We start from the raw sequence: 12,680 nt of genomic DNA on the forward strand, positions 1-12,680 counted from the left end.
AGAAACATCTCTAGTCCAAGTGTTAGGATACATGGTAATTATAAATACAACCACAGATGGTAACTTTAACTTTTCTAGCCTCACTTGCTGGGGAAAGATAACTCAGTGAAGGCTCATTTGAAAAAAATATGAAAAAAAAACCCAACAACAGTTGAAAGTCACTTGAATTTGGGGTTATGTGGCTGTGGCATGTTACACTATGAGAACTTCTAAGAAAAGATTGGTTTTAGATGATGAGAATGAAACTACAGATAGTAAGCTTCTTGTTCTGCTACAGGGTGCTGGCAATTCTTAAGATATTTATTAAATAAAGATATTCAAAGTAACTTCTCACTATTAACAGTGCCAGAGATAAACACTGATGAGAAACTAGTACAAGCATTAGAGGTGAGGCTATAAAAAACATTAAAATTTTAGCTAATTTAAAATTACTGTTCCTCCTTATTTATAAACGCAAAAATAAAGTTTGTGAAACTGATGTAAAAGGACAGTAAAAGCACAACAGTAATGTCTTTGTAAAATCCATCATCTTCAGCTCTGCCTGCTTTTCATTCTTCAGTGAAAATGGTGTCAAGACTTTCTTGCTTTAGCATAAATGCTTTTGATTTTTAAATATGCATTAGGTCAGCAAAAATGCATCTGACAGGCAGGAGGTTCTGCTTCCATATGACACCAACAATAACTAGAACCACCTAAAGGCTTATCAGACTTCAGGAGTATTTTAACAAGAGAACCACCTCATCACCTTGTTAAATGAGGCAAGTAATACCCACAGAGACACACCATTTATGTTTTCCTGGGTTCCAACCATCTCTTAAAACATGTTTACTTCTAAAGCACTAAGTCTATCATATATTTATATATCTTTTCTTTAAAGGACACATGCATCACGTACTTCAGTGGTGCAGGTAGAATTGTCTGGTAGTTGTAGTGTTGTTGCTGTTGGCTCAGGATCTGCAGCTGCAAAAACAGTTGCTGCTGTTGTAGCAGACGAGCATAGTTGGAGTCCATCTGTGGCTCATTTTTCTCACCTTTCTGATCAGGTGGAATATATTGATGATACTTCAATTTTTTCACTCTTGGTTTAGGTTCTTTACATTTCTTGCTCCGATGCTTATCATTTGGGTTCTTTGGGTGGGTTTGCTGTTCATGGATTAAAAAGATTGAAACAACTGTAACAGATACCTCATTTACAAGCAGTTATGCAAGGTGTAAGGATAAAGCACACAGGAGTGCATTTATTGCACAGAGTTGCTGAATACAATTATCTGTGTAAAACTGCCAAAAAGGATCATTTACTATCCTTGAAAAGTCAACATACTCCAGATGGCTTAGACTGTGCAAGAGAAGGGATCATCAAATCTCCTTTACAAGCTCTTTGAAATTACTTAGAGCAAAAAGTTGGAGGCAGTCATACAGTAGGTATCAAAGCAGAAATCATGTGTTGATCCATGCACATTTATTACACAGCCTGTTTTGAGGGATATCTCAATTCATCATTAAGGTCCTGCATTAAGCAAGATGTAATAAGTCCAGTGATGTCACTGGGTATAGCCAAATTTATATTAGAAATTGACTGTTAGAGGTCAATGTTGTAAATTTAATCAATAATTAATTACACAGAGTTAGGTAGAAGTGTACATACATACAGTCATTACACAGCTGAAGAACTTTAGCAAAGTTGCTGAAATTAAATATTGCAGACATTTTCTAACACAACCTCTTCTCTAATTGTATTTGAAAAGGTTTTCCATGCTCTTGGGTTTTCTGCATTAAAGAGTACTGAGCGTGTCCTTCTGATATTCAAATTCAAGGATACAGGAACTTCACTCACACAATGCATTCTGGGTTTTATACAACAAATAAACAAAGAAAGTAGTTGTGGGAAAGGAGCAATGCTCTTCACCAGTTTGGTTATTGGTAGACTGTTGCCTCTGTTCCTATTTAATTATTCTCCATACAAAACTAGATTAGAAAAGATTAATTTCACCAATAGGAAGTAGAAGCTCGATATTGAAAAAAATCTATTGGTCTTATTTCTTAAAAACTTCCATTGCAATATAATGCATAATACTGCTGGAAAACTTTAGTCCAGTGTACTGTAAGGACCTCTTGAAATAATAAGTCAGTCCCTACAAGTGTGAATGGTTGATCTTAGCATACAGAAGCTTTCAGTCAACAACCCAGAATGTTTTCTTCAACACCAGATGCCATGTTACCTTTACTAACGTTGGCCCAGGCTTTGCTGCAGATACAGTATTTGTGGTCAGGGTGGCTGTAACAGTAGAACGTGTAATATGCTGTTCAATTGGAGAGGGAGTTTTGAGAAATTCAGGAACTGGAGAGGTTAAAGGTGGATACTAGTATTAAAAAAATATAAGGAAAGAGAAAAACATTAAAACATCCACCATCTGAGTAACTGAAAAAATGCACAGAGGTTACAGCTTACAAAGGTTACAAAGACAACTTATGACTATGTCAAATTCACAAAATATTTTAGGAGGAAAGGCAAAACCAAAACTCTTCCATATACATGTCTAAAAGTGTTCTATAAAGGTGCATTTTGGCACAATTCAAATATAACGAAGAAGATAAACTGCTTTCTTACCTTGACTTCTTAGTTTGCATTTAAGTTACTGCATGTAAATATATCCAGAGTCTTTCTTTACTAATAAAGGTTTTACTTCCAATTTCAACAAAGCAAACCAGCAATTTTAATATCAATTTTTTTGGTATATAATGATAAATATTTTGCCAACATAACATTTTTCTTAATTAGCATTGTGGTTTTTTCTGCAGTTAAAAAGAATGATAACCAAAAAGGATTTATAACAACATACAAAAAAAGCCCTCAGGAAGGGCTTTGATTTCATAACCTTTACACTGTTTTAATTTGCAGATTTATTTTCTCCTTTAAACATAGATGAAACCAAATAAAAGAGTAACAGGAAAACATTTTCTTTCTGTCTTTCTTAGAAATCATAAAAAAGAGCTGTAAGGACCTTCAGAAGTGACCTCATCCATTCAAGTCAGGAACATTTTACTTAAACTGCTCCTGCCATGTATTTCTCTCTGGTTGGTAGCCCAGAATCAGATAACTAATTGATGCCAGTTCTTAACGTTATAATTGCAAAATTCTTCTAGAACTGACAGCTGAGGTACTTTTGCTCATGGCATAAGGATAAAAAAAGAAACCTTCTCTTCAAGGTAGTCAGTCAAAAAGAAAAGGTTATGTCAAATCAATTTACTTTCTTGTTAGTGCTACCAAGTTTCATATATGAAGGCTTCTAGAACAAAAAATACAGATTTTAGAATGTAACTGATTTCTGTACATTTACATCTAACCACAGTAAATCGTTCAAGTAGGATTTTATTAATTTTTATGTAAGAAGAGATAAGGGTTAAAAATAACGAAAGGGAGAATGGAATGCATTGTTAACAACTGTTAACAGAGGTACCACCATTTGTTTCTACACTGCTGGAAGCAACATTAAAATTTGACCCTTGACACACTACATGTATACTGAAGCAGCCTACTGAAGTTACAGAGAACAAGGCTTTATTCCTACAGAATTGATGCCTTCACTAATTTATGTCAGGTCAAGAATCTTGTGTATAGAAGAACAGGTTTACTGTCTAAACTAGAAAAGCCTCTCTTTGATCAAGGTCAAACATCAATATACAAGAATGAACCTTGTTTCAGATTGATCACCCAGCAGCAGAGCAGATGTATTTTGGAATGAAAGCTCTCTGACTTCTTCTATATTTGACTTCCAGCATAATTATATCACTGTGCAGGCACAGTCTAGTAGTCCAAACTTTACTGTATTTGTTCCCTTGCTGTTACATCATGTGTGTAATTTCTTCTATAAACTTACTAAATTCCATATAGGCTTAGGACGTTTTTATTATTACTCTTTCCCTGGCACCACTAGGCTGACCAGAAAATTCCCAACTGCTTTCCTATATAATAACCAAACTTCACTAAGCTTAACTTCATCATATCCACTTTTCTTCTTTGCTGAAATTCCTGACTTAAAATGTATTTCCTTCTATGGTAAATATCCTGTGATGGGATATAGACTGTATATAAACAGATCTCAGCCTTTTTTTCCCTAGCTACACAAAGTAATTTTTATTCTTTTTCATAAAGCAGATTTTTCATTCTCTGATCATCCTTTCCTGTTCGTGTTACAGTTTGCATTAGTCTTTCTTGGCTATAATAAACTAGAAATGCATAGGATATTCCAAATGGGGCCTCACTGGATTCTTAAGAGTGGCATTAACACTGCTACTGCAATTCCCCTGCTGTGTATTTTTCTTTTCAAGAACTATTGCACTCTATTGAAATAACATTCCTCTCCTGAAAGCCAACTCAACCAGTTCTTTCTGCACACTGGCAAGTCAACTCTGCTGACTGTGCCTTCCAAATTCTGTTATGTGACTCATGTCAAGGTGGTTCATGGTAACATGAAACCGAATGTCCCCAGATCAACTCCTGCAGAGCACAATTACCAGCTTCCTTTCAACCCAATACTTCACTCTTTGTGTCTTATCTCTGCTGATCTCTCATCTTCTCCAGTTCTGCTGCTGTTTAAGCTCATACAGTATAAAATCCAGACAGATGAGATTAATTGTATTTCCATTAAAAAAACAATTAGATCATGTAGTACAATATTCCTTTTATAAAAGCCTATCCGTTCCCCTTCTGCTCCTTTCAGTAAATATTATTTTTCTTCAGAATACATTGTAAAGCCAGGCATTCTAGTTGAGTCAGATGAGTACTTCTCCCTAATTAATTTTTCCTGTGCTCATCTGTTCTTGCATGAGATTGTACCAAAAAGGACTTAAATTAGTTTGCTAAAAATGTTTGGTATGTATCTTACAACTTTATGTCCAGGTTCTTTTGTCTTTCTGGGATGACAGTTATCAAGGTGCCAGTCTGGATGCACTAATTAAATCATAATAATTTTCTCTTCTACCGCTGTATTTCTTTTAAACGTTTTTCTGCACCACCAACAGTCAGTTGCCAACAGGTAGCTGTAGCTAGCTTGCCCTAACCTGGAATATAAACTGCACATAGAGTATTTTTTACCCTTCTGTATTGGATCTATCTAGAGGAAAAGCTCACGATAGTGCTTTTGTCCCGAAACTGCAAGATTAAATATTCACTACAGTGAATATACTAAGAAAACACTTGTGTTCTGTCACATCAAGCAAAATATTTCAGCTGTTTAGTGTCTTCAGAATTGTGACCACCACAATTCGATCTTTTTTGAGTGGAGTAGTTGAAATACCTAATCCTTACCAGATGCAAATACATGAGGTTAAAGCAAGTTTTAGGTCATCAGTCAGCAAGAGCTGAAGGTTCTGAAAATATGTTACATCCTCTAAAGCCTGAGAATGTGTAGAGGAGGAAGCCTTGAAAAGGACTATGCACTCCACTGTTTTCAAAACAGTCTTTGTATTTTATATTTAAAAAAAAAAACAGAAAAATTTGCAGAGGAAATTAAAAAAATTAAAGAGCAATTTCTCAGACACATCTCCTGTAGTGACACGGTGTGCTTTGATTCTTTATTTCAAAAGGGACAAGGTAAGCATCTATTTATTCTTCAGAAGAGCAAAGTCACATTTTCTGTGCACAGAAGTGGCTGTGCTCAACATGTTATGAAATCCATAAGCAAAGGACTGAAGTTCTGTCTGAATTGCTTTCTCAATCAAGCTCAAGTGCTGTGTTATTTTGTTGCAGCAGTCACATATCTATCTTATGCGTCCTACTTGAACAGCTTTTGGCAGGTATTGCTTGAAGTATTTTTAACTCTCCATTGGGAACTTAGCTCTTTACTTAGGAATCTAATTTCTTGTGATTTATTTTCAATTTATTGAACACAGATTACATTCTCTCTACATGAAACCCAATTCACATATTAATCTTTATGTTAGGGAACAATGAAATAAAATTGATGCCGTCTTTTGTGTCCAACACTGTTTTTGCAATCCTTTCTCTATCCACTAAAGGCAAAATTTTTGTTACTCTTCAACAAAAAACACAAATGAATGCTTTCTCTAGGCAAGAACTCAGAATTTAAGCACAAGATGTCATTTACCTAGCTTTGTCTGTCTCAAATGAATGAGCTGTTCATGAGTGGAGATGAGTACTGTTGAATCTGGCTAGTTTGGAGTTTGCAGGCTGTTCAAGTTAGTTGCCATCAGACAAGGTATGATGACTTTGTTTGCCTTTCCTTCCACTGAAGCCTTAATTTGGGTCTCTTTCTCTACCCAGAGAAAAAGTTCCAGGAAAATTGCAGAAATCTAATCAATTGTAAATGAGCTAAAAGTTAGTGAATTTACAATTACTATGATGGAAAACATAATGAAAAATCTATTTAAGCTGAACATAGTAATCTTGAAATAAATACTTATCTCATTAATGAACAAACTTCATGATTAACTTAAAGGTGATGTAGACCTGTGAAGCAATCGCTGTACCTATTCTAGGAAGCATCCAGATAACTGTATAATCATGCATATAACCCTGTGCTTTTTTTATCTTATATAAAGAAGACAGAATAATTTAATTTGTAACATATGGAGTTTGTTTTATAATTGTTTTAGCAAATTACTTTACATTTTCATCTTCTATAATGTGTTTAAAGATGGGGTAGGAAATGTTGCTGTCCATTTCAAATGACAAAATTAAATTGTTTGACAAAGAGTTCTCTTTCCAAAGGGTTTGCAGCTCTTATGAAAATAGTCAAGTGTTTTCATAAAATTTGCTGTTCTTGAAATCCTCAGGTACTTAAATGCTCTACTATAAGGACATTTGATCTGCCATGGCAGACTTAATTACTTTCATTTATTTGTAAGCAACTCGAAATAATACTAACAACCTCATAAATAAAAAATAATAGCACTTTTATTGCTTAAATAGTAAAGGCCTTAGAGACTATTTTAAAACTAGAGGATAGAAAATTAAGTGGGGAAACCTTATTCTTTTATGGAATTTTCTGGAAATAATGGAAATTATGTCAACTGGTGTTGTTTAAGCTAAGTTTAATTCTAATTAGGTGTCAAGACCTTGATCAGAATAAAACAGATATAATGTAATCAGTAACAGCTGGAGTAAACAATGGATGTGACCTTTTAAACAACTGTGAAAATTATAGATCTTCTGCAGGCCATAATGAATTTCAGTGAATTTATGGCTTTACTACAGTCTATAGGAATTTAATCATTGCCAACAGCTAAGCTAGGGTTCTAGTCTATACACTCCCAAACAGAAAATGAGACAGAAAACTTATTTCAACAGCAAATGTGTTAATTCCTTGTGGACTGTGCCCTAATACTATAGTGCCAGGCTGAAAAAAAACATACTGTGAAAATTTTGTTTCAAAATTTAAAAACTGTACCTGTGTTGACGTAGCAGCATTTGGTGTTACTGGGGATGGTGAGTCATTTGCTTTTGGCTCACCAGGGGAAGCTGCTGAACCCTGGGATTCTTGGCTGGCTGGCTGATCTGGTGATAAAGCATCACTGCTGTCTTCATCAAATGAATAATCATCCAAAGCTTGAGGATAATTCTCTTGTCCAACTGCTAGAATGTTTACAAACAAACAGGAAGAACATTTTTTAAATTACACAAATTAAATGTAGATATTGGTGGCAGAATTATCTAGTTACTAGAAAAATATCAGTTTTCAGCACAGTGTAAACGTACAGTACTTAAGTATTTATTGTGGTATTAATATAATGACAGCCATATTAAATCACATTCAAGGAATCAATAACACAAAGTGCATAGCAGAAGTTGTTTTAATAGGAGATGAAAAGGTATGTTCAATATATGAGGAGTACACAGACACCCATGACAAATCAAGTAATGGTCAAATATGTTTGATTATTTTGTAATAATTTTAATTAAGAAAGAAGTCTTTTCAAACGTTGTATTATATCTAATTCCAGCTTAGTTTCAAATAATAATAGGACAACTTTAGTGAAATTATAACAGAGTTTAGGCTTCAGAAGCTGATAGAATAAGTAGTAATAACCTTTGAGTATGTTTCATCTAATGAACTCTACCCTCAAGAATTACATTATTATTTTCCACAATACTATATAGATAACAGAAGCTGTGGGACTTGAACTTGCCTATAATAGCCTCTTTAACACTGGAGTCTACAGGAAGGATATTTTTTTCTACCAGTTCCATAGGGCCAGGCCTCTGAGCAATCTTCTCATTCAGATCATCGGCCAACCGAGCTCTCTTCAGTTTCATCTGAGTGGCTTGCAGTGAGGGTTCTGCAAAGGTCTCTAGAAAAATATATTGATTTAAATACTCTGTTCCTTCTTTTCTCCATTTTCATGACAAAAACATTGTCTCGTTTTTGCAATAACCATTCCCTTTTTATCAAAGCGGGCAAGTAGTATTCTGGAAATTCTCAATAAGCAAAAATCAGATGCTATGAGTTGTTTATCCTTATTATCATGTTTTTTCTAGAAATAACATTCTCTTTTTAACAGCAGTAATACTTTTGGTTAACGTTTGCATAATGTCTCAGAAAACTGAGAGCTTAACAGAAGTTGCCCCTGATAGCAGCTTAGAAGACCCATGGAGTTGGGTACATACCTTCGAGGATGTGCATTCTGACCAGCTCAGACCGGTCTGGCCGGCTGCGAATCTTGTGCTTCAAAAAATTTTCAGTCTTGAAAGAAATGAGGAAATGGCATTAAATACTGTTTACTGGAACAGTCCAAGTAGTTTGATAAAGCAATAATGCTGAGTCAATGAATATTTGCAGTTTCATTCAAGTAAGTGGACACTGCTCTTAGAATGCTGGCAGTAGGGGGTTGTTTTGTTTTGTTCCATTTTCCTATCAGTTAAGCAGTGCTAATGAATTTCCATCTTCCCCAAACAAGTTGGGAATATTTCTGGATTTGATCCCATACCTCCATACAAAATAATAATGTAGTTTTGCTACAGAAATCTACCCAATTATCCTATACTTGATGGGGGTAGTTGTGTATTACATAGACCATGAGTTTAATCCCCCCACATTGATATGTGAAAGATAAGGAAAGTTCCTCTCAGATTTGACACCAGTGTTTTATGTGAATGGATTCTTCCAACATAAAAGCACATGGTGTTACTGTAATGACAATACTTTTTTTTTTTCATATACTCAGAGAATTTAATATGACATACTCCTGCAAATCCATTTTCAGATATTAATAACAAGTTTACACAAAGGAGTTTACCCTGGCTCGCTCCAGGCTCTTGATCTGCTCATGGAATGCAGCTGGACTTTTCAAAGCTGTGGAGAAGAGTAAGAGTTAAATTGACAGGAAGTGAATTCCAAAAGAAGTATCCCCATCAGGATGTGCAGATGGGTGTTTAACACCATCTCAGAGTTGTGTTTGCATCTCACTAGACTTACATTGGACACATGCTAGTAATACTTACTTTTGTGAGCAGATATTCACTTATATTCACAGATACAAGCAACATCCCTATACAGAATACTTGAAATACTTTATTTTAACAGGTATTACCATAAAAAGTTAACTTTTTCACTATGTGCACAGGAGCCTATTTACCAAAACAGTTCCATAGTCTGTAAGATAGGGTGCAGAATGCCAAAATACCATTTAATTTATTCCATTGTATTTACTACCTGTCTATACCTCAATACTTGCAGTTACTGGACTGTCCCTTAATAACTATTTGTGCTGATTTTTAAAAAAATGTGTAAAAGCCCCAAATGTTCAGATTAGAAAACGGAATGATGGCTAGCTGCTAAATAGCCCAAACCAGTAAAAACTGCTAGTCAGCTAGAGATAATATGCATTGTGGAGAGCTTCATGCAAACTGGACTGTTGAAAGGAAGTGGAATGTCAGCAGGCATGATCCATCTCACTGGCCACACTTTTGGCAGATAAAAATACACTGCAAAACAAAATTTTGAATGCTTTTTGACAGTTTAGAAGTTTTTTCCCCCAATTTTCACTCAAAAAGAAACAATTAATTCTGTTCCTAAAGATAATCAACACTGCAGATCTGGGAAGGTGAAGATGCTGTAGCAAAGCAATCTGAAATCTGCTATACAGGAAGAGATAAGCTTTAATGCAGTGTGCCTTCAAGCCAGAATTCATCAGTGTACTCTGGGCTATTTACAATAACTGGACATAATTTTGGTATGTTTTCAATGACTGGAGTTTTTGTTTATCTTAAGAAATCGCTTTTGACAATTGAATCTTTTGACAGCTTGGCCCCATTATCTTGAGCCCATTCTCATCCCACACTGTCCACAAGCTTCTCAATGTTTTCTGAGCACCCCTCACTCTGAGGCCAGGCTGATTTCCCCAGCAAGTTAGATGTTATACTGAATACATAGTCAACAGGAGCCCAAGTGGAGGAATGCCAAAACATGACTAAGGAAAGAGTTAACTGCAGCTGAATTCTAGGCCACTTAATACCCATATACAGGAGGACTCTCCTGTGATTCCTAAATCGCTTTTAGGTATCCTAACTGCTGCTGCTGAAATTACCATCATCTCTAACAGACTGAATCAATAAAGGAGAAAATGGACTCTGGCAATAAAGTGCAATTGCATAAAACATGCCAATTACTTACTTTCAAAATACAAGTGCTATGACTTCAGACATACAACTATAACAAATACCCAAATTTACAAACATTAATGACTTGTCAAACACAATAATCTGTAATTAAATTCCAGTCATAGAACAGAGTAAGAGACAAAAATGTTTACTGAAGAACTGGTAACTTTTTGCATAGCTGTTAAGGATTACAAAGAGCCAGACTAAAGAGTCAGCAGCTCAATATTACAGAATCCTGAAATGATGAAAACATCCCCAGCTGTATTTATGAACTCGGTGCCTTTACTGCTTTGGTGAGACAATTCACACTAAGGTGATCAGCAGCATCTCCACTCTTCCAAAGAGCATCAAAAGGCATTAATTGAATTTTTACCATTATATAATCTTTGTTTTGGAATAGAATACAAAACTCTTATACCAATTTACACAATTTGCCAGATACAAGTTGATCAGGAGCTTCTTGCAACTGGAAAAAAATGGTCTGAAGCCAAGAGAGTTTTCTAAAAAACAACCCACAAAGCCACTTCCCATATTCTTGGAAACATTCAGAAAGGCCTAGGCCCAGAAACATCTTCCTTAGGTTATACAGTCCAGTGTATGACTCCCAGCCTCATCCACTGCCCCAAGTCCTGTAACATCACAGCCACCATCATGCAAGACTTGACACAGAAGACACGTCTGTTGGTGCACAAGGCACAGCTCCTACATGGCCTTGGTTTTTGTTTGGCAGCCCTTGCCATCCAGCTTTTAAAGTACTGCTTTGTTATTGATACCCACTCATTTATTTACTTCATTTTACTTCATAAAATTATTCAGAAGTTACAGAGTGAAAATGTCTGCAAAACCTCATGTTTTCCTCACAATGATTTTAACTGAAACATTAGGTATGATGCATTTACTTCACACTCATTTACCTTGCCAGAAGGATCCCACAAGTTGTTTCAAATAACAAGTTATTTTTCATAATTCTCACAGAAATATGTGTCATGATTGTTTTATATATTCAGTTAATAATTAATCCAGTATAGTAATACAAATTATTGGAAATAACACAAGTCTTACGTGGCATGATGCCCTGGTCCACCAGCTGTTCTCGTGTTCGTCTTTGTTGTAGCCTCAGTTGAAGCACTGACAAAAGAAAACAATCATTCAGTCATATGGAAGCATACAGTCAAGATACAAAAAGTACAAAAACCCCAACATTCAAATGATACCAAGTATTTCTACTTTAGAAATATTCTTTCTGTAAGTATTCAGCAACCTCTAAGACACTCACTAAGGCTGAGCTGCTGCTAACAAAGCTTAGAGCCATTACTTCCAATCCCTATTTGCAGCACTCTGCTGATTTTTGGTCACATGTGATAAAGGCACAGAATTTCAATACATACATCAACTTTTTCTGTCACCTAGGCCTCATAAGAGGTATATTAAGTATACATCTAAATCTAGGGATTTTTTTCCTCCTTGTAATGCTACTCTTACATAATAGATTCAACAAAACATAGTGAGGTATAAAGAGTTTATATCATAAACTACAACATGTAATGATTATATAGCCATCTTACAAGTCTTAAACCAATCTTACAGGACTGCACTGTGGTGAAATAGACATTATGCTTGCAGAGTATTTTAGAAGAAAAAATTTGGTTCATTGTTTTTCCTTAAAATGTTCTTCTTTTTAAAGTATAAACACTTATTGTACATTTAAATAAATCTTGTTGAAACACAAGACACTGAAGAGAAGCCAGATTTTACCTGGCTTGTTTGAAAACACCAAAACAGTGATACAATCAGGAACAAATATCCTCTCTCCAAGCATCAGAAATTCAGTTTTTCTGATTGAGATATGTATTATCATAATTATTTCAAAGACCAAATAAATCTAATACTGTCAAATTTGGAAAAACTGTTTACAGTTTCAGAGATAACTTCTTACGTTTGGTTACATTTAATAAAATGTACAAAGGTTCTCATTGTTATCATAAGAATAGCCAATGTGATTTAGATTGAATACTATACCAGGAACTGCACAAAACCTGAGGGGGGGGTAGGCATAAAAGCC

At 35.1% G+C, this 12,680-nt stretch overlaps 1 protein-coding gene across 3 annotated transcripts in view; it reads right to left on the reverse strand.

Annotated features, from left to right (window-relative positions):
* Window positions 1-12,680, reverse strand: part of MRTFB (myocardin related transcription factor B) — a 70,427-nt gene that overhangs the window by 16,176 nt on the left and 41,571 nt on the right. For all 3 annotated transcript variants that reach the window (XM_030459667.1, XM_030459668.1, XM_008490340.2), the window contains 7 exons: window positions 11,681-11,746; window positions 9,256-9,311; window positions 8,627-8,702; window positions 8,149-8,310; window positions 7,410-7,594; window positions 2,220-2,360; window positions 896-1,143 (listed from right to left, as the gene is read on the reverse strand). In XM_030459667.1, coding sequence (XP_030315527.1) covers window positions 896-1,143; window positions 2,220-2,360; window positions 7,410-7,594; window positions 8,149-8,310; window positions 8,627-8,702; window positions 9,256-9,311; window positions 11,681-11,746 — 934 coding nt within the window. The remainder of the gene's footprint in view (window positions 1-895; window positions 1,144-2,219; window positions 2,361-7,409; window positions 7,595-8,148; window positions 8,311-8,626; window positions 8,703-9,255; window positions 9,312-11,680; window positions 11,747-12,680) is intronic.

This window comes from Calypte anna, chromosome 14 (genome assembly GCF_003957555.1).
Source record: "Calypte anna isolate BGI_N300 chromosome 14, bCalAnn1_v1.p, whole genome shotgun sequence".
Taxonomy (NCBI): Eukaryota; Metazoa; Chordata; class Aves; order Apodiformes; family Trochilidae; genus Calypte; species Calypte anna.